The sequence below is a fragment of the Amblyraja radiata genome, chromosome 6 (genome assembly GCF_010909765.2).
Source record: "Amblyraja radiata isolate CabotCenter1 chromosome 6, sAmbRad1.1.pri, whole genome shotgun sequence".
Lineage (NCBI taxonomy): Eukaryota > Metazoa > Chordata > Chondrichthyes > Rajiformes > Rajidae > Amblyraja > Amblyraja radiata.
This window is the reverse complement of record NC_045961.1, coordinates 7,183,883-7,206,090: the sequence shown is the minus strand read 5'-3', so window position 1 is coordinate 7,206,090 and position 22,208 is coordinate 7,183,883. Positions and strand designations below refer to the sequence as shown.

At 48.4% G+C, this 22,208-nt stretch overlaps 1 protein-coding gene across 1 annotated transcript; it reads right to left on the bottom strand.

The window, feature by feature from the left end:
• Positions 1-799: 799 nt before the first annotated feature.
• wnt11 (Wnt family member 11) lies at positions 800-20,351 on the bottom strand. The gene is made up of 5 exons (XM_033022152.1): positions 20,175-20,351; positions 18,797-19,032; positions 15,654-15,931; positions 14,787-15,079; positions 800-1,769 (listed from the first exon to the last, which is right to left on the bottom strand). Exons 1-5 carry the CDS (start codon positions 20,255-20,257, stop codon positions 1,595-1,597), a joined length of 1,065 nt encoding a protein of 354 aa, XP_032878043.1. The 5' UTR covers positions 20,258-20,351; the 3' UTR covers positions 800-1,594.
• Positions 20,352-22,208: the final 1,857 nt, after the last annotated feature.

Here is a 22,208-nt window from a genome sequence, read left to right as displayed (position 1 = left end):
TTCTGAAGAAGGGTCTCGACCCGAAACGTCACCCATTCCTTCTCTCCAGAGATGCTGCCTGTCCTGCTGAGTTACTCCTGGGTTTTGTGTCTATCTTCGGTTTAAATCAGCATCCGCAGTTCCTTGCCACACATTTTTCACAGAAGGTGCAAGCGTATGGAAGGAGCTGCCAGAGGAGGTAGCTGAGGTTTTGGTTCATTATCGTCACGAGTATTGAGGTACAGTGAAAAGTTTCAATTTAGTTCCAGTTTTAGCTATAAAGATACAGCGTGGAAACAGGCCCTTCGGCCCACCGGGTCCGTGCCGACCCAGCACTCTAGATCTATCTTACAAATTAGGAACAATTTACAGAAGCCAATTAACCTACAAACCTGCACATCTTTGGAGTGTGGGAGGAAACCGGAGCACCCGGAGAAAACCCACGCGGTCACAGAGAGAACATACAAACTCCGTACAGACAGCACCCGTAGTCAGGATCGTGAAAGATAGCAGAGTCAGGGGATATGGGGAGAAGGCAGGAACGGGGTATTGATTGGGGATGATCAGCCATGATCACATTGAATGGCGGTGCTGGCTCGAAGGGCCGAATGGCCTACTCCTGCACCTATTGTCTATTGAAAATACCTTCAGCAAGAAATACAGATGCAATGAGCAGTCCGAGGACACAGACCTGAGTACTGAGGGAATGAATGACGTGAGATGTTTTGAAAAATGTATTTATTTTAAAGTCTTTTGAAGAGAAACAAAAATAGGACATCGTTTTGGTAAACACTTCTGCGTTTAAAAGCAAATCTACAAGTTTCATAAATATTATTTTTTTTTTTCAGATTGTGGAAAAATTATTTTGTAGCCAGTAATACAAAAAAAATATATATACAGTATATTTATCACAGGCGTGGACAATCCTTTGCCAAAGACCACTTAAATTGCCAAAGTCTCGAACCTCTGTCGTTTGGAATTGCAACTCCTGCATTCGGGAAAGGTTCAGGTGGGGAAAGTTGGTGGACAGAAGCAGAGCACACATTCCCAATCGGAGCTCCTACAAGATGTTTTCTCATGATGCTCTGCTGCGTGGAGCCTTCCCCCATTTCTTCCACTGCCTTTCCAACAGACGTTACCCATCTCCCCACAGATGCCAATCTCCTCCCGTCTTTTCACCCTTCTTTTGCTCGCCTCTTCGACCCAGAGAGAGATGGACGTGGCGGTTCTTGAAGTCTCGTTGAGTCTTGGCGACCTTTCTTTTCTCGCGGGGGAGGTGGGGGGGGGTTGAAGAGAGAGGACTTCCCCCTCTCCCCTCCCGGAGAGAGAGAGAGAGAGAGAGACCCACCACAAAGGGCAGCGGTCAATAATATCTCAGCCGCTCGTCCGTCCAGCCCTTCTCTTGTCGGTCCAGTGACAGGAAGGACCACTTGGTCGCACGAGATGATCTCCACATAATCTCTCGTTCCACACGCACACATACGTCGGCGAGCGTTGATGATGGAAGCTTGCAGGTGATGGACCCTCGGTGGTGCTGGTGGTGGGAGGGGTGTGAGGGGGAGGGCGGGGAGGGAGGAAGTGTGGTGGGGGGGGGTGGGGGGCAGGGACGAGGGGCTCACTTGCAGACGTACCTCTCCACCACCCTCTCGCATTTCTTGCAGGTAACGTAGCAGCACCAGTGGTACTTGCAATGGCATCTCTCCACCACCTTCTCTGTGTAGGGGTTGTAGCCGCGGCCACAACACATCAGGGTGCAGCTATCACTGCCATTGGACGTCTTGTTGCACTGCCTGCGGGAGGAGGAGAAGATGGAGTCACAGAGTCATTGTCACCGAGTCACCACATTAAAAGGCAGACAAAAAACGCTGAAGAAACTCAGCGGGCGAGGCGGCATCTGTGGAGAGAAGGAATTGGCGACGTTTCGGGTTGAGACCCTTCTTCAAACTGAACTTCTTCACTGAAGGAGGATCTTGACCCGAAACGTCGCCAATTCCTTCTCTCCTCACCCACTGAGTTTCTCCAGCGTTTTTTGTCCACCGTCGATTTTTCCAGCATCTGCAGTTCTTTCTTAAACAACGCGTCATAGAGTTTAGTTTAGTTTAGAAATACAGCACGGAAACAGGCCCTTCGGCCCTCCGAGTCCGCCCCGACCAACGATCCCCGCACACTAACACTATCCTACACACACTAGGGACAATATTACATTTACACCAAGCCAATTAACCTACAAACCTGTACGTCTTTGGAGTGTGAGAAGATCTCGGCGAAAACCTGTAGTCAGGATCGAAAAAATATTCACTGACTTGGCCTTCCCAGCCTTCCACAGATTCACCACCCTCTGACTAAAGATATTTCTCCTCGTCTCCTTCCTAAAAGAACGTCCTTTAATCCTGAGGCTGACCTCTAGTCCTAGACTCTCCCACTAGTGGAAACATCCTCTCCACATCCACTCTATCCAAGCCTTTCACCATTCTGTACGTTTCAATGTCCCCCCCACCCCTCATCCTTCTAAACTCCAGTGAGTACAGGCCCAGTGCTGACAAATGCTCATCATATGTAACACACTCATTCCTGGGATCATTCTTGTAAATCTCCTCTGGACCCTCTCCAGAGCCAGCACATCCTTCCTCAGATATGGGGCCCCAAATTGCTCACAATATTCCAAATGCGGCCTGACCAGCGCCTTATAGAGCCTCAGCAATACATCCCTGTTTTTGTATACGAGCCCTCTTGAACGAAATGTTAGCATCGAGTTTGCTTTCTTTGCTACCAATTGGACAGGGGTGGCACGGTGGCGCAGTGGCAGAGTTGTCACCCCACAGCATATGGCGGGATTGTCATATGCTGAGAGAATGGAGCGGCTGGGCTTGTACACTCTGGAGTTTAGAAGGATGAGAGGGTATCTCATTGAAACATATAAGATTATTAAGGGTTTGGACATGCTAGAGGCAGGAAACGTGTTCCCGGTGTTGGGGGAGTCCAGAACCAGGGGTCACAGTTTAAGAATAAGGGGTAAGTCATTCAGAACGGAGACGAGGAAACACTTTTTCGCACAGAGAGTTGTGAGTCTGTGGAATTCTCTGCCTGTGACCGGTTCTCTGGATGCTTTCAAGAGAGAGCTAGATAGGGCTCTTAAAGATAGCGGAGTCAGGGGATATGGGGAGAAGGTAGGAACGGGGTACTGATTGGGGATGATCAGCCATGATCACATTGAATGGCGGTGCTGGCTCGAAGGGCCGAATGGCCTACTCCTGCACCTATTGTCTATTGCCAGAGACCCTGGTTCAATCCCCACCCCGGGTGCTGCCTGTGACTGAGAGAGATTTGTCCCTGGTTCAGTTCAGCCACTGCAAGCTGCTACATCACCTGCCAGTTGGAGAGTCTAGGACTAGAGGGCGCAACCTCAGAATTAAAGTGCGTTGCTGTAGGCAGGAGATGAGGAGAAATGTCTTTAGTCAGAGGGTGGTGAATCTGTGGAATTCATTGCCACAGAAGGCTGTGGAGACCAAGCCAGTGGACATTTTTAAGGCAGAGATAGATTGATCGATTCTTGATTTGGACGGGCATCAGGGCTTATGGGGAGAAGGCAGGAGAATGGGGTCAGGAGGGAGAGATAGATCAGCCATGATTGAATGGTGGAGTAGACTTGATGGGCCGAATGGCCTAATTCTGCTCCTATCACTTAGAGAGAGGAAAGCAGAAGCAAGGCAAAAAACATAAAGACAGGTCAAGACAATAGGGGTGCAGAAGTAGGCCATTCGGCCCTTCGAGGCAGCACCGCCATTCAATGTGATCATGGCTGATCATCCCCAATCAGTACAATCAGACTAAACAGCAGTAGGTGGATTTGGTGGGGAATAAATTGTACTTGGTCTTGTATGTTGTTATAGTATCTGCCTTCTCTGGCATCTCGTTCCATTTACCCATTTACTGAGTGAAAAAAACTATGTTAGTCCAAGTTTGCTTCGGTTTGTAATAAGTCCTGGTGGTCCTGGACATTCTCTCCACCAGGCCCCAGGTAGTCAAGATGGGAGGGAATACATCGAAGTCCCTCACCCTGAGCACAGGATCGCCCCAGGGTTGCGTCCTCAGCCCCCTATTGTACTCCCTGTACACACATGACTGTGTGGCTAGGTTCAGCTCCAACTCGATAATCAAGTTTGCTGATGACACTGTGGTGGTGGGCCTGATCTCGGACAACTATGAGAAGGCCTACCGGGTGGAGGTGGCTGATCTGGCACTCTGGTGTCAGAACAACAGCCTCCTCTTGAACATCAAAAACACTAAGGAGCTGATCATGGACTTTAGGAGGGCACATCATCCGAGGATATTGAGGATAAATGGGGATACTGTGGATAGGGTGAACTGTTTTAAATATCTGGGAGTCCACATCTCTGAGGATATGACATGGACATCACACGCCGCAGCACTCGTGAGTAAGGCAAGGCAGAGCCTTTACCACCTCAGGCAATTGAGGAAATTCAGAGTGTCTCCAAGGATCCTCCAGTGCTTCTACTCAGCGGATGTAGAAAGCATCTTGTCCGGAAATATTACAATCTGGTTTGGGAATTGCTCTGCCCAGGACAAGAAGGCTCTGCAGAGAGTAGTACATTCGGCCGAACGCACTATGGGAACTTCACTCGCCCCCCTGTAGGAACTATACATCAGGAGGTGCAACTCCAGAGCCAATAAGATCATGGGAGACCCCTTCCACCCCTGCAACGGACTGTTCCAGCTGCTACGGTCAGGCAAACGCCTCCGTTGCCATGCTGTGAGAACGGAGAGGTTGAGAAGGAGTTTCTTCCCAGAGGCCATTCGGACTGTAGACTCCTGTCTCACCAGGGACTAACTTTACTGAAACTATTTCCTTCCACCCACAATATTTAATATGTAAAAGAATATGTTTGTAGTTTGTTTGGTTGTTGTCTTTCTGCACAAAGTCCGCGAGCATTGCCACTTTTCATTTCACTGCACATCTCCTATGTGTATGTGACGAATAAACTTGACTTGACTTCTTGCCCCTCTCACCTTAGCATATTGATTTTGATTCTATCGTGGATAAAAGACTCTCATCACCTCATACACCTTTATATGATCAACCCTCATCCTCCTGCGCTCCAAGGAATAAAGTCCGAGCCTGCTTATCCTCGCCCTGTATGTAGCTCAGTCCTGGCAACATCCTCGTGAATCTTCTCCGCACCCTTTCCTGCTTGACAACATCTTCCCTATAACATGGTGTCCAGAACTGAACACCACCCTCCAAATGCAGCCTCTCCAACATCAACAATGCAACCGCAACATGACCTCCCAACGTCTATACTGAATATGTGTCAGAAGGAACTGCAGATGCTGGTTTAAATCGAAGATAGACACAAAATACTGGAGTAACTCAGCGGGACAGGCAGCATCTCTGGAGAGAAGGAATGGGCGACGTTTCGGGGCGAGAAGAAGGGTCTTGACCCGAAACGTCACCCATTCCTTCCCTTCAGAGATGCTGCCTGTCCCGCTGAGTTACTCCAGTATTTTGTGTCTATCTTCGATACTGAATACTCTGACTGATGAAGGCCAATGTGCCAAAAACCTTTTTGACCACCCTAACTCTAACTGCCTGTGACACCACTTTCTAGGAACCATGTACCTGGGCCTCCTCCACTGTCAGAGTGAGGCCCAAGACAAATTGCCTCATATTTCGCTTGGGCAAGTTACACCCCAGCGGTATGAATATTTACTTCTCTAACTTCAAGTAACCCTTGCTTTCCCACTCCTCCCCATCCCAGTTCTCTAACCAGTCTGACTGTCTTCCTGATTAAATTTTACATTGTACGCCTCGTTGTCACCTTCCCCCAGCTAACAATGATCTATTATACATTTCCCTTGAATTTCATCCCCTTAGATCTCTCGTTTTCACACCTTACCCTTCCATATCTCTCGTTTCCCTCTCTTCTCCCCTGACTCTCAGTCTGAAGAAGGGTCTCAACCCGAAACATCACCTGTTCCTTCTATCCAGGAATGCTGCCTGTCCCACTGAGTTACTCCAGCAATTTATGTCCATCTTCAGTGAAAACCGCCACCTGCCACCAGTTCCTTCATAAGTGTATCCCGGTTTTATGTGAGGTTGGTTTTTAAGGTGCTACGACTGTTTAATTAAGGATAGGTGGAAGAAAGGGTGCGAGAGTTTAGCATTTGTTTGAGTGTCTATAGTTGTCACTTGCGGGCGGAGCACCAAGGCAAATTCCTTGTATGTGAATACTTGGCCAATAAACTTATTCATTCATTCATTCACTCATTTCCTTTATTTAGTAAATACTGGTAGCAGAGGTGTGTAGGAAGGAACTGCAAATGCTAGTTTAAGCCGAAGATAGACACAAAAAGCTGAAGTAACTCAGCGGGTCAGACAGTGTCTCTGGAGAGAAGGAATAGAACATTTCCTTCTTCAGGTGGTGAGAGCAGTTTTTGAGGGGGATTGTTCTGGGACGTCAGAACTAACTAGGGTCGCCAACTTCCTCACTCCCAAATAAGGGACAAAAGGACAAAATACAGGATAAATTCCCGACGGCAATTCGTTGACCGACTGGGCCGTGGCTGGGTGAATGATGAGTTGGCCCCGGGTGCTGGACTGCACACAAAGCCCAGCCGGCGGGCCAGCTGAGGGGTTTTGGCCCGGGGGGGGGGGCCGCGCGCAAAGTCCGTCGCCCCGTCCAACTCGTGAACCGATGATCGGCCGCGAGAAGGAGGGGTGGTGGTGGTGTCGGCGGTCAGCGAAGGACCGGAGGTCGGACAGCTGGCCGGGCTGCCGACTGACCCACGGGGCCACGGGCGAGGCGCTGCTGCTGCTGCTGCTGCTGCTGCACTCCATGGGCTGCACTACGTCGGGGACGGGTGAGGCGGGGCCGGACGCAGGGCTCCGACCCGACAGTCCCCTCGACCCGTGTGGTAGCGGTCAAATACGGGACAAGGGCGGTCCCGTACGGGACAAACCAATTTAGCACAATATACGGGATGTCCCGGCTAATACGGGACAGTTGGCAACCCTAGGAGGTGCCCACTTGATAACCCCAATGACAAGAGGGCTGTGGAGGCCAAGTCAATGGATATTTTTAAGGCAAAGATAGACAAATTCTTGATTAGAACGGGTGTCAAGGAAGATGGGGAGATGGCAGGAAAATGGGATTAGGAGGCAGAGATCAGCCATGATTGAATGGTGGAGTGGACTCGATGGGCCGAATGGCCTAATTCTTCTCATGCAACCTATGAATTTGTGAATCTACATGATCACTTTGTATGTGCTTATTAACATGTCAGCAGCTTATCATTGCATATGGAGTTAGTTATTGTCCTTAGCCTCAGTGTGTATAAGCAGTTGCGATAGTACTTTGGCTTTGGACTGGATTTTCTTGGTTGAGTGCTTATTCTGGTGTTACATCACGTAGTATGTGTTTTAATTGTAATTTATAACTAAAACTAGGCCAAAGTGGTTACATCTTAACTAGCCTACCAAGGCAAAGTTGCATAAAATAATTGCTCTGAAAGATAGCGGAGTCAGGGGATATGGGGAGAAGGCAGGAACGGGGTACTGATTGTGGATGATCAGCCATGATCATATTAAATGGCGGAAGGTAGACAAAAATCAGAGAAACTCAGCGGGTGAGGCAGCACCTATGGAGTGATGGATAGGTGACGTTTCAGGTCAAGACAATTCTTCAGACAGGAATGGCGGTGCTAGCTCGAAGGGCCGAATAGCCTACTCCTGCAACTATTGTCTATTGTCTATTGAAAACCCAATTGACTGCAGGTGCTACCGAATAATGAAAGGCCTGGATAGAATGGATGTTTCCAGTAATGGGAGTGACTAGATTCAGAGGGCACAGCCTCATGATAAAATGACGTGCTTTTAGAAAGATGAGGTGAAATGTCTTTAGCCAGAGGGTGGTGAATCTGTGGAATTCATTGCCACAGACGGCTGTGGAGGCCAAGACAATGGGTATTTTTAAAGCAGATTGATAGGTTCTTGATTAGTAGTCGAAGATTATGGTGAGAAGGCAGGAAAAAGGGGTTGAGAGAGAAAAATAGATCAGCTGTGATTGAATGATAGACTCGAGGGGCTGAGCGACCTAATTCTGCTCCAATGGAAGGAGATGAGGAGGAATTTCTTTTGTCATAAAATGACGTGCCTTTAGAAAGATGAGGAGGAATTTCTTTAGTTGGAGGGTGGTGAATGGGTGAAATTCACTGCCACAGGCGGCTGTGGAGGCCGTCAAAGAGTATTTTTAAGGTGGAGATTGATAGATTCCTGATTCGACACAAAATGCTGGAGTAACTCAGCAGGACAGGCAGCATCTGTGGAGAGAAGGAATGGGTGACATTTCGGGTCGAGACCCTTCTTCAGAAGAAACGTCGATCAGGCTGAAGAAGGGCCTCGAGCCGAAACATCACCCATTCCTTCTCTCCAGATTTGCTGCCCGTCCCGCTGAGTTACTGCGGCACTTTGTGTCTATCTTCGGTTTAAACCAGCACCTGCAGTTCCTTCTGGTTCTGGACTCCCCCAACATCGGGAACATGTTTCCTGTCCAAACCCGTAATAATGGACTAATAATGGACTAATTCTGCTTCACAGGTGCGGCCTGAGCCACTAAAAGTCTTGCTGTTTACCCAGTTGTGTATCTGCCATGCCTTGGCGGTTAGATCACTGATCAGGTTGCTGCCAAGCTTACATCTCACAAACATGGTTTTTAGATTTTAATTAACTTTTGACTCAGATACATGTTTTCGCAAAACAAAACACTTTTCTATTGTCCTTGGTCTTAGTTGAGTTGCTCCATGATGTATATTCATACATTAATATAAATATTGCACTTGCAATCTGACAGATCGTATATCGATGGCCTGAGGGACTGCGTTCCGAGCGTGTCTTGGCAGCGCGGAGTCCCCCGTGGTCTTTGTCAGGACCTGCGTATCTGCACAATGCATCTGCAACAAGGGCCTGGCGGTGCCAGGTCACGCCCGCAACTTGCCATGAGGGATTCATGGCCGCACACACGGTGGCTCCGAGCGGTAAACCCCCTACCAGTAGGCGGCAATACTCCTTAGTCTCAGAGGGAACGACATCCTTGACTTGACGCGAGAGGGAGTCACAAGTCACCATTGACTCCATCTACGCTTCACGCTGCCTCGGGAAGGCACCCAATGTAATCCCAGAAGATAAGACACAAATAACCATAGTCGGTCAGGCAGCACCTGGAGTATTGTGTGCAGTTTTGGTCCCCTAATTTGAGGAAGGACATTCTTGCTATTGAGGGAGTGCAGCGTAGGTTTACAAGGTTAATTCCCGGGATGGCGGGACTGTCATGTGCTGAGAGAATGGAGCAGCTGGGCTTGTACACTCTGGAGTTTAGAAGGGTGAGAGGGGATCTCATTGAAACATGTAAGATTATGAAGGGTTTGGACACGCTAGAGGCAGGAAACATGTTCCCGATGTTGGGGGAGTCCAGAACCAGGGGTCACAGTTTAAGAATAAGGGGTAAGCCATTTAGAACGGAGGAAACACTTTTTCTCACAGAGAGTGGTGAGTCTGTGGAATTCTCTGGCTCAGGTTCTCTGGATGCTTTCAAGAGAGAGCTAGATAGTTCTCAATGTTTTTTTATCATGCCAATAAAGTTTCTTTAATTGAAATTGAAATTGAAATTGAATTGATAGGGCTCTTAAAAATAGCCTCTAGCGTGTCCAAACCCTTAACAATCTTATATGTTTCAATGAGATAGAAACATAGAAACATAGAAAATAGGTGCAGGAGTAGGCCATTCGGCCCTTCGAGCCTGCACCGCCATTCAATATGATCATGGCTGATCATCCAACTCAGTATCCTGTACCTGCCTTCTCTCCATACCCCCTGATCCCTTTAGCCACAAGGGCCACATCTAACTCCCTCTTAAATATAGCCAATGAACTGGCCTCAACTACCTTCTGCGGGAGAGAATTCCACAGATTCACCACTCTCTGTGTGAAAAAAGTTTTCCTCATCTCGGTCCTAAAAGATTTCCCCTTTATAATTAAACTGTGACCCCTTGTTCTGGACTTCCCCAACATCGGGAACAATCTTCCTGCGTCTAGCCTGTCCAACCCCTTATGAATTTTGTACGTTTCTATAAGATCCCCCCTCAATCTTCTAAATTCTAGCGAGTACAAACCGAGTCTATCCAGTCTTTCTTCATATGAAAGTCCTGACATCCCAGGAATCAGTCTGGTGAACCTTCTCTAAGGCAAGAATGTCTTTCCTCAGATTAGGAGACCAAAACTGTACGCAATACTCCAGGTGTGGTCTCACCAAGACCCTGTACAACTGCAGTAGAACCTCCCTGCTCCTATACTCAAATCCTTTTGCTATGAATGCTAACATACCATTCGCCTTCTTCACTGCCTGCTGCACCTGCATGCCTACTTTTAATGATTGGTGTACCATGACACCCAGGTCTCGTTGCATCTCCCCCTTTCCTAATCGGCCATCATTCAGATAATAATCTACTTTCCTGTTTTTGCCACCAAAGTGGATAACCTCACATTTATCCACATTATACTGCATCTGCCATGCATTTGCCCACTCACCCAGCCTATCCAAGTCACCTTGCAGCCTCCTAGCATCCTCCTCACAGCTGACACTGCCTCTCAGCTTCGTGTCATCCGCAAACTTGGAGATGTTGCATTCAATTCCCTCGTCCAAATCATTAATATATATCGTAAATAGCTGGGGTCCCAGAACTGAGCCTTGTGGTACCCCACTAGTCACTGCCTGCCATTGTGAAAAGGACCCGTTTACTCCTACTCTTTGCTTCCTGTTTGCCAGACAGTTCTCTATCCACATCAATACTGAACCCCCAATCCCCTCTCACCCTTCTAAACTCCAGAGTGTACAAGCCCAGCTGCTCCATGCTCTCAGCATATGACAGTCCCGCCATCCCAGGAATTAACCTTGTAAACCTACGCTGCACTCCCTTAATAGCAAGAATGTCCTTCCTCAAATTAGGGGACCAAAACTGCACACAATACTCCAGGTGTGGTCTCACTAGGACTCTGTACAACTGCAGAAGGGCCTCTTTGCTCCTATATTCGATTCCTCTTGTTCGAGTCCCAGCTTGCCCACCTTCTCCCTGCAGCTCAGGCCCTCGAGTTCTGGCAACATCCTCATTTGTACAGAACGGGATATCTATTAACACCAGGTGAAGTCTCTCGCTAATCACCATTTTCTCACATGAAAAGCTTCCGGTGATAAGAGATGTCATTGTTATATTATTGACAAAGAGATGTTAATGGCCCAGTCTTGAAATTCCCCTCTCACAAACTAGTCCTTCCTGTTCCCATTAATAGTTTTTTTAGTTTAGTATAGAGATACAGCGCAGAAACAGGCTCTTCGGCCCACCGAGTCCGCATCGACCAGCGATCCCCGCACACTAACACTACCCAACACACACTGGGGACAATTTACATTCATGCCAAGCCATATTCACACCATCATTCCAAGCTGGGCTTGTACACTCTGGAGTTTAGAAGGATGAGAGGATATCTTGTTGAAACGTATAAGACTATTAAGGGTTTGAACACGCTAGAGGCAGGAAACATGTTCCCGATGTTGGGTGAGTCCAGAACCAGGGGCCACATCTTTAGAACGGAGACGAGGAAACACTTTTTCACAGAGAGTTGTGAGTCTGTGGAATTCTCTGCCTCAGAGGGCGGTGGAGGACGGTTCTCTGGATACTTTCAAGAGAGAGCTAGATAGGGCTCTTAAAGATAGCGGAGTCAGGGGATATGGGGAGAAGGCAGGAACGGGGTACTGATTGGGGATGATCAGCTATGATCACATTGAATGGCGGTGCTGGCTCAAAGGGCCGAATGGCCTACTCCTGCATATATTGTCTATTGGCACTCATAATTTTATATACTTCTATCAGGTCTCCTCTCAACATCCGGCATTCCCGAGAAAACAATCCAAATTTATCCATACTCTCCTTATAGCTTAAGGGCCTGTCCCACTTAGGCAATTTTTCTAGCTCTCTCTTGAAAGTATCCAGAGAACCGGCCTCCACCGCCCTCTGAGGCAGAGAATTCCACAGACTCACAACTCTCTGTGAGAAAAAGTGTTTCCTCGTCTCCGTTCTAAATGGCTTACTCCTTATTCTTAAACTGTGGCCCCTGGTTCTGGACTCCCCCAACATCGGGAACATGTTTCCTGCCTCTAGCGTGTCCAAGCCCTTAACAATCTTATATGTTTCAATGAGATCCCCTCTCATCCTTCCAAACTCAAACTCAATACAAACTCGCGTCACCCCACAACCATGTGGCGACAGCCTATTTTCCGGCTGTCTCCGAAAAAAATCGCCTATGTGGGACAGGCCCATAATACTCACTAATCTAGGCATCATTCTGGTGAGCCTCCTCTCCAAAGCCTCCACATCCTTCCTGTAATGGGGGTGACCAGAACTGCCCGCAATACTCCACAAAGTCCTGCATCGTGACTTTCTGACATTTATACTCAATATCCCGACCATTGAAGGCAAGCATTTATACCACTATCAAAGATAGACACAAAATGCTGGAGTAACTCAGCATCTTTGGAGAAAATGGATAGGTGACGTTTTGGGATTGGGACCCTTCTTCAGCCTGGATTTAAAAACATGGAAAAGAGTTCCAACCCAAAACACCACCCACCCATTTTCTTCAGAGATGCTGCCTGACCCGCTGAGTTACTCCAGCACTTTGTGTCTATCTTTGGTGTAAACCAGCATCTGCAGTTCTTGTCATCTTTCATATACATTGTGATTTCTCGAAGATTTGAATTGCCGTTATATCAGTTTTCCCTTTTGGAAACATAGAAACATAAAAAATAGGTGGAGGAGTAGGCCATTCGGCCCTTCGAGCCTGCACCGCCATTCAATATGATCATGGCTGATCATCCAACTCAGTATCCTGTACCTGCCTTCTCTCCATACCCCATGATCCCTTTAGCCACAAGGGCCACATCTAACTCCCTCTTAAATATAGCCAATGAACTGGCCTCGACTACCCTCTTAGATGGCGCCTTACAGCTCCAGAGTTGCTGCCTCACAGCTCTAGAGATTCGGGTTCGATCCTGACTACGGGTGCTGTTGGTGTGAGTTTCTACTCTCTCCCTATGACCGCGTGGGGCTTTTTCCCGGTGCTCCGGTTTCCTCCCACACCTCAAAGACGTATAGGATTGTGGGTTAATTGGCTTCGGTAATAATTGTCCCAGGTGTGTGTAGGATAGTGCTAGTGTACGGGTGATTGCTGGTCGGTGTGGACTGCGTGGATTCCATGCTGTATCTCTAAACTAACGTAAACTAAACTAATCTAAACCGTTTCTTTGATAGACACAAATGCTGGAGTCGGTAATAATAATAATAATAATGGATGGGATTTATATAGCGCCTTTCTAATACTCAAGGCGCTTTACATCGCATTATTCATTCACTCCTCAGTCACACTCGGTGGTGGTAAGCTACTTCTGTAGCCACAGCTGCCCTGGGGCAGACTGACGGAAGCGTGGCTGCCAATCTGCGCCTACGGCCCCTCCGACCACCACCAATCACTCACACACATTCACACACAGGCAAAGGTGGGTGAAGTGTCTTGCCCAAGGACACAACGACAGTATGCACTCCAAGCGGGATTCGAACCGGCTACCTTCCGGTTGCCAGCCGAACACTTAGCCCATTGTGCCATCTGTCGTAGCATCTTTGGAGAAAAAGGTTGCGTGACATTTCGGGTCAGATCCCTTCTTCAAAATCCTTTCACTGTACCTCGTGACAATAAACTAAACTGAAACTGAACTGAACAGAAGTGTCTAGGAAGGAACAAGCAGATGCTAGTTTAAACCAAAGATAGACACAAAATGCCGGAGTGACTCAGCGGGTCAAACAGCATCTCTGGAGAAAAGGAATGGGCGACATTTCGGGTCGGGACCTTTCTTCAGACTGAGAGTCAGGGGAAAAGGAAGCGAGAGATATAGACGATGATGTAGAGAGATAGAACAAATAAATTAAAGAAATGCAAAAAGAGTAAGAATGATAAAGGAAACAGGCCATTGTTTGCACAGTTAACAACCCAGTTCTCTCACTTCAAGTAACCCCTGCATTCCCTCTCTCTCCATCCCTCCCCCACCAAAGTCACACCAGCTTCTCATTCACACCTAGCAAACAACTAACAATGGCTTGTTGCCTTTATCATCCTTTGCATATCCTTCATTCATTTGTTCTGTATCACTCCACATCACCGTCTAGATCTCTTGTTTCCCTTTTCCCTGACTGAAGAAGGGTCTCTACCTGAAACATCGCCCATTCCTTTTCCCCAGAGATGCTGCCTGACCTGCTGAGTTACTCCAGCTTTTTGTGTCTAACTGAACTGAACTCAGACTGAGAGTTGAGGACGGAAACTGGAAGTGGGAAAAGGAGGGAAGAAAAACATTTCATAAGGAATAGGAGTAAAATCTGGTCATTCGGCCTATCAAATCTACTCCGTCATTCAATCATGGCTGATTTATCTCTCCCTCCTAACCCCATTCTCCTGCCTTCTCCCCATAACCTCTGACACCCGTACTAATCAAGAATCGATTTATCTCTGCCTTAAAAAATATCCACTGTGGCAAAGAAAACCATAGATTTACCACCCTCTGACTAAATAAATTTCTCCTAAAAACGTCCTTTAATTCTGAGGCTGTGCCCTCTGGTCCTTGACTCTCCCACTAGTGGAAACATCCTTGCCACATCCACTCTATCCAGGCCTTTCACTATTCGATTTCTTACCTCTCTTGAGTTCCATTGGAGCCCAGCTTGACGTTCTTGGAGCAGAAGTCGGGCGAGCTCTGCAGATACACCAGCTCCGTCTCGCGGATGGGCCTGATGTCGATATCCTTGGGCACCAGTTGCTTGCGCGTCCCCACTGGCCGGTGCACCACCCTAGTGGCGGACAGGTACTTCTGCTTGAGGTCCTGGGCGATGGAGCTGAGCTCCTGCAAGCCCTTCCAACAGGTCTTCACCGAGCATGAGCCTGAGACCCCGTGACATTTACACTTGATCTCCAGTGATGCCTTCAGAGCCTGTACACAGGGGCATCAAAATATCAGTGATTAGTACGAATCGCGTCAGGGGTTATGGGCAGAGGATCGGGGGGGGGGGGGGGGGGGGGGGGGGCTAGGAGGGAGCGTTAGATCAGTCATGATTGAATGGCGCGATAGACTTGATGGGCCGAATGGCCCAATTCTGCTCCGATCACACATGAACTTATGAACTTCAGGCACAGTTGTTGCTATTGTAGCAATTGTTGTTATTGAGGGAGTGCAGCATAGGTTTACAAGGTTAATTCCCGGGATGGCGGGGCTGTCATATGCTGAGAGAATGGAGCGGCTGGGCTTGTACACTCCGAAGTTTAGAAGGATGAGAGGGTATCTTATTGAAATATATAAGATTATTAAGGGTTTGGACACGCTAGAGGCAGGAAACATGTTCCCGATGTTGGGGGAGTCCAGAACCAGGGGCCACGGTTTAAGAATAAGGGGTAAGACATTCAGAACAGAGATGAGGAAACACTTTTTCTCACAGAACTGTGAGTCTGTGGAGTTCTCTGTCTCGTGTCTCGTTTGGCGAACAATGGTGGCGGGCACGGGGAATTACCTGTCGGCCGACCTCGCTGTTGTGCAGGTTCATCAGTTTGTTCGCCTGCGAGCGGGATTTTTTCGTCTTCATCGGAGAGTCGGAGAACTTGGACCCCAGCAGGATTCCGTAGTTGAGGTTGTCGCTGCAGCCGCCCCATCGAAAGCCGGGCCCCGCCGCCTCGGGGGCCACGGGGCCACAGGAGCAGCCCGGCAGGTCCCCTGAGGTACAGGCCCTGGCTATCGTGTGGCTGATGGCAGCCGCTGACAGAGCGTGGACAAAGGCAGACTCCCGGGTAGCTGTAAAGAGAAGGGTCGCAGAGGTTCAAAATGGACATGGCCAAACACAGGCAGGTTAGTTAGTATAGTATAGTTTAGTCTGGAGCTACAATGCAGACAATAGACAATAGGTGCAGGAGTAGGCCATTCGGCCCTTCGAGCCAGCACCGCCATTCAATGTGATCACGGCTGATCATCCCCAATCAGTACCCCGTTCCTGCCTTCTCCCCATATCCCTCAATTCCGCTGGTCCCTAAGCTCTATCTAACTCTCTTTTAAATTCATCCAGTGAATTGGGGCTCATGTTGTCGACCTGCCTGTGGTGAACCCTGTCAACTACCCCGTTCCTGCCTTCTCCCCATATCCCCTGACTCCGCTAGCTTTAAGAGCCCTATCTAGCTCTCTCTTGAAAGTATCCAGAGAACCGGCCTCCACCGTCCTCTGAGGCAGAGAATTCCACAGACTCACAACTCTCTGTGAGAAAAAGTATTTCCTCATCTCCGTTCTCAATTGGTTACCCCTTATTCTTAAATGTTTCTTTAGTTTCTAAACTAATTTTCTTACATTTTAGATTTTAGTTTAGTTTAGTCTGGAGATACAGCGCAGAAACAGGCCCTTCGGCCCACCGGGTCCGTGCCGACCAGCGATCCCCGCACATTAACACTATGCCACACACCACCGGGGACAATTTTTACATTTACCAAGCCAATTAACCTACAAACCTGCACGTCTTTGGAGTGTGGGAGGAAACCGAAGATCTCGGAGAAAACCCACGCAGACACGGGGAGAACGTACAAACTCCGTAGTCGGGATCGAACCCGGGTCTCCGGCGCTGCAAGAGTCGTAAGGCAGCAACTCTGCCGCTGCGCCACCTTGACCGCCATTAGTTACTTTGGTTTATTGTCACGTGTACAGTGAAAATCATTCGTTGCGTGCTAACCAGTCAGCGGAAGGACGTGGGTGACGTTTCCGGTCGAGACCCTTAATACATGATTACAATCGAGCCATTCACTGTGATACACACAGATACACGACAAGGGAATAACGTTTAGTGGAAGGTAAAGCCAGTAAAGTCCGACCAAGGATAGTCTGAGGGTCACCAATGAGGTAGATAGTAGTTCAGGACCGCTCTCCGGTTGTGGTAGGATGCTTCAGTTGCCCGATAACAGCTGGGAAGAAACTGTCCCTGAATCTGGAGGTGTGCGTTTTCACACTTCTGTACCTCTTGCCCGATGGGAGAGGGGAGAAGAGGGAGTGGCCGGGGTGAGACTGGTCCTTGATTATGCTGCTGGCCTTGCAGTGGGACAGGTGTAGATGGGACATCTTGGTCAGTATGGGGAATTTGGGCCGAAGGGCATGTTTCCATGCTGTATTATTCTATAGCATCAGTATTTTCTGTCCAATTCTCAAACCCTTTACCAAATACGCTCCAAGATTATAATCCAAGTTGTCCAAGCTGTGCTTAAACTCACTTTGATGTCCTTTAGCCTACAGATCTCAGGCATAGATACACACAGTGCTGGAGTAACTCAGCGGGTCAGGCAGCATCTCTGGGGAAAAGGAATAGGTGACGTTTCGGGTAATGACCCTTCTTCAGACAGGGGAGTTTTGCTTAGTTTTGGTTTTGTGAAAGATACAACGGGCCCTTCAACTGACCGAGTCTGCACCAACCAGCCATCACCCATGCAGTTTAGTTTACTTTAGAGATACAGTGTGAAAACAGGCCCTTCGGCCCACCTACTGTAGTAACGTACACTAGTTTAGGTTAGGTTAGGTTAGTTTAGTTCTATCAAAGGACAATTTACTGAAGCCAATTAGCCTGCAAACCTGCACGTCTTTGGGATGTGGGAGGAAACCGGAGCCCCCGGAGAAAACCCACTCGGTCACAGGGAGAACATTCAGTTTCAAGAATAAGGGGTAGGCCATTTAGAACAGAGATGATGAAAAACCTTTTCACCCAGAGAGTTGTGAATTTGTGGAATTCACTGCCTCAGAAGGCAGTGGAGGCCGATTCTCTTGATGCTTTCAAGAGAGAGTTAGATGGAGTTCTTAAAGATAGAGCTCTCTGGATGCTTTCAAGAGAGAGTTAGATAGAGCTCTTAAAGGGATATGGGGAGAAGGGGTACTGATTGGGGATTATCTGCCATGATCACATTGAATGGCGGTGCTGGCTCGAAAGGTTGAATGGCCTACTCCTGCACTTATTGTCAGCACGTTGGTGGAGGGGGGGGGGGGGGAGAGGGGGGGATGCAGGAGTTACTTGAAAGACCACCATGGCTGCTGTCAAGCTGCACATCCTCTGTTTAGTATTACTCAGTATTGAAAGTGATCTTGGGTGTCATATCTGAGGAAGGATGTGCTGGTTCTGGAGAGGGTCCGGAGGAGGTTTATGAAAATGATCCCGGGGATGAGTGGGTTAACATACGATGAGTGTTTGACGGTGCTGGGCCTCTACTCGCTGGAGTTTAGAAGGATGAGGGGACACCTCATTGAAACTTACCGAATAGTGAAAGGCTTGGATAGAGTGGATGTGGAGAGGATGTTTCCATTAGTGGGAGAGTCTAGGACTAGCGGTCATAGTCTCAGGATTAAAGAACGTTCTTTTAGGAAGGAGATGAGGAGGAATTTCTATAGTTGGTGGTGAATCAGTGGAATTAATTGCCACGAAAGGCTGTGGAGGCCAAGTCAGTGGATATTTTTACGGTGGAGATAGATAGATTTTTGATTAGTACGGGTGCCTGCGGTTATGGGGAGAAGGCAGGAGAATGGGGTTTGGAGGGAGAGATAGATCAGCCATGATTGAATGGTGCATTAGACTTGATGGGCCGAATGGCCTAATTCTGCTCTTATCACTGACGACCTCAGTGCAGCTACAATGATGCCTACCCCGCTCCAGGTCCGGTGGGAAGAAGGGGGCCAGTTCGATGGAGGAGCAGTTCCACCTCATGTCAGTGAAGGTTTTCCGACAAGTCTTCTGGACCTCCCGAGCTGCCCGCACAATGCTCTGCATGAGGTCCAAGTTGCTTCGGCAGAGTTGCTGCTGGGCGGAAACCAGACCCTCCAAGTGCTTACAGTTCTGGGTCTGGTTGAAGGGTAGAGAGGGTCCAGTCCTGGACAAAGCCCTGTATGGAAATCAAAAATGTGCAAGGGTCAGTCTTAGAGACAATAGACAATGGGTGCAGGAGTTGGCCATTCGGCCCTTTGAGCCAATGTGATCATGGCTGATCATCCCCAATCAGTATCCCGTTCCTGCCTCCTCCCCATATCCCCTATCTTCAAGAGCCCTATCTAGCTCTCTCTTGAAAGTATCCAGAGAACCGGCCTCCACCGCCCTCTGAGGCAGAGAATTCCACAGACTCACAACTCTGTGTGAGAAAAAAGTGTTTCCTCGTCTCCGTTCTAAATGACTTACTCCTTATTCTTAAACTGTGGCCCCTGGTTCTGGACTCCCCCAACATCGGGAACATGTTTCCTGCCTCTAGCGTGTCCAAACCCTTAATAATCTTATATGTTTCAATAAGATTACCTCTCATCCTTCTAAACTCCAGAGTACACAAGCCCAGCCGCTCCATTCTCTCAGCATATGACAGTCCCGCCATCCCGGGAATTAACCTCGTGAACCTACGCTGCACTCCCTCAATAGCAAGAATGTCCCTCAGAGTGGTACAGCGTGGAAACAGACCCTTCTCCATGCCGACCAACAAACCGCATCTACACTAGTCCCACCTGCCTGCATTTGGCCCATATCCCTCTAAACCTATCATATCCATGTGCCTGTCTAATTGTTTCTTAAACGTTGCGATGGTTCCTCCCCCTAGCAGCTTATTCCATGCACCCAGCGCTCTTTGTGTGATCTAGTTTAAGTTTTAGTTTTAGAGATATGGCATACAAACAGGCCCTTCGGCCCAGCGAGTCCGCACTGACCTGCAATCTCCACACACTATCACTGCCCTACACACTTGGGACAATTTATAATTTTCCCAAAGCCAAATAACCTACACACTTGCACGTCTTTGGAGTGCGGGAGGAAACTGGAGCACCCGGAGAAAATCCACGCAGGTCACGGGGAGAACGTACAAACTCCGTACAGACAGCACCCATAGTCAGGATCGATCCCGGGTCTCTGGCGCTGTGAGGCAGCAACTCTACCGCTGCTCCATCGTGCCGCGATTCCTTGCTTCCCCTACCCCTGTGTGTGTATATGAGCCTGTACGTTCGCACGCGATCACGCATAGGGCGTTAGCGGGTGGGCAGGAATACTCACAGCCAGCGGATGGCATGGCAGAGGTGGGTGTCGAGCAGCAGCGCACAGATGGAGGCGAGCAGCCAACCTGCCGCCAGTCTCATTCCTCTCACGGCGTCGGGCCCAAACAACAGTAGACAAGTCGACACAAACACCAAACCCTGCGTTCCCTCAGCGCTGGTCCTGAATCGTCACGATGTACCTGGAACATACGGGCAGACCATTAGCACACACACACTGACCGGTGATTGTCATAAGGAATGGGAGTAGAATTAGGCCATTCGGCCCATCAAGTCCATTCCGCCATTCAATTATGGCTGATCTATCTCTCCTTCCTAACCCCATTCTCCTGCCTTCTCCCCATAACCCCTGACACCCGCACTAATCAAGAATCTATCTATCTCTGCCTTAAAAAGATTATTTAGTTTATTATTTGATTGATTAATTGATTGATGATCAATTGACCGTTTGATTAATTTACTGATTGGATACTTAACTGATTGATCATTGATTATTGATTAATTGATTAACTGTCTGTTTGACTTATCGATTGATAGATAGTTCGATCGATTGATTGATTGAGTGATTGATTGATTGACTGAATGAAGAAAGACACAGCATGAAAACAGGCCCTTCCGCCCCCCAAGTCCATGCCGACCATCCCATATCCCACCTTCTCATCCACATCCTGCACAGTAGGAGTAGTTTACGGAGGGCTAATTAACCTGCAAACCATTTTGGGATGTGGGAGGATCTTGCACTTGTCACTTTCATTTCATGTTCCTTGATGTGTTTTATGACTGTTGGCAGAACAATTTCCCTCCTGGGATAAATAAAGTTCTATCGTATCGTAGTGGTAGAGTCTAGGACCAGAGGCCACAGCCGCAGAAGTAAAGAATGTATCTTCAAAAAGGAGATGAGGAAGAATTTCTTTAGTCAGAGGGTGGTGAATCTGTGGAATTCATTGCCACAGACGGGTGTGGAGGCCAAGCCAAAGGATATTTTTAAGGTGCAGATTGACAGATCTGGGTGTTATGGGGAGAAGGCAGGAGTATGGGGTTGAGATGGAAAGATAGATCAGCCATGATTGAATGGTGGAGTTGACCTGATGGGCCAACTGGCCTAATTCTACTCCTAGAATTTATGAACTTATGAAACCGGAGTGTCCAGAGGAAACCCACGCGGTCACAGGGAGGATGTGGACAGCACCTGAGGTCAGGATCGATGGGGTGTCTCTGGCGCTGTGAGGCAGGGGTACCTACACCGTGCACTAACTGCGGGATTGTAATCACACTGTTTGTTGCCTGCTGCTCCCCCAGCACCAGTGATCACCAGTGTTGCATTGGTCACATCAGTGAGGTACGTGTAGGTCGCAGCCAATTCCTTCTAACCCAGAGGTCAAAGGATGGTTTGGAGAAAGTACTCCGTTGTTGGAGATGTCATTAGTCATCTGAGATCTTTAAACCAACAACAGGCTTGATTTCTTACACCGGGTAACAATCACAATGTTTAGAAGATGCTTGGGCAGGTATATGGATAGGTAAAGGTTTGGAGGGATATGGGCCAAACGCGGGCAGGTGGGACCAGCACAGCTAGATACCTTGGTCAGAATGGACGAGTTGGGCCGAAGGGCCCCGCGTCCATGCTGTGTAACTCCATGACTCTATGGTGAGTGAAAAGGCTAGACAGCATGGAAACAGTTTCTCACGGTTTCTGAACGGTCTGATAGCTGTTCCAACGTTCAGGACAGGATCGAATCACAGAGTCAAAGAGTAATTGAGCCATAGAGCCATAGTCGCAGCGCCACAAGAGCCAGTCATGGAGCCATACACACATAGGGTCATTGTCATGGACCTATGGAGCCACAGAGTTATAGAGCCAGAGTCATTGACTTATAGAAATTGACAACAGACAATAGACAATAGGTGCAGGAGTAGGCCATTCGGCCCTTCGAGCCAGCACCGCCATTCAATGTGATCATGGCTGATCATCCCTAATCAGTACCCCGTTCCTGCCTTCTCCCCGTATCCCCTGACTCCGCTAACTTTAAGAGCC

Coding starts and splice junctions, on each gene's coding strand:
- wnt11 (XM_033022152.1), bottom strand. CDS start 20,257: ATGAGACTGGCGGCAGGTTGGCTGCTCGCCTCCATCTGTGCGCTGCTG. Junction 15,932..18,796: donor CCCACCGGACCTGGAGCGGG/GTAGGCATCATT, acceptor TTCTCTTTACAG/CTACCCGGGAGTCTGCCTTT. Junction 15,080..15,653: donor ACAGCGAGGTCGGCCGACAG/GTAATTCCCCGT, acceptor CCCTGTGTACAG/GCTCTGAAGGCATCACTGGA.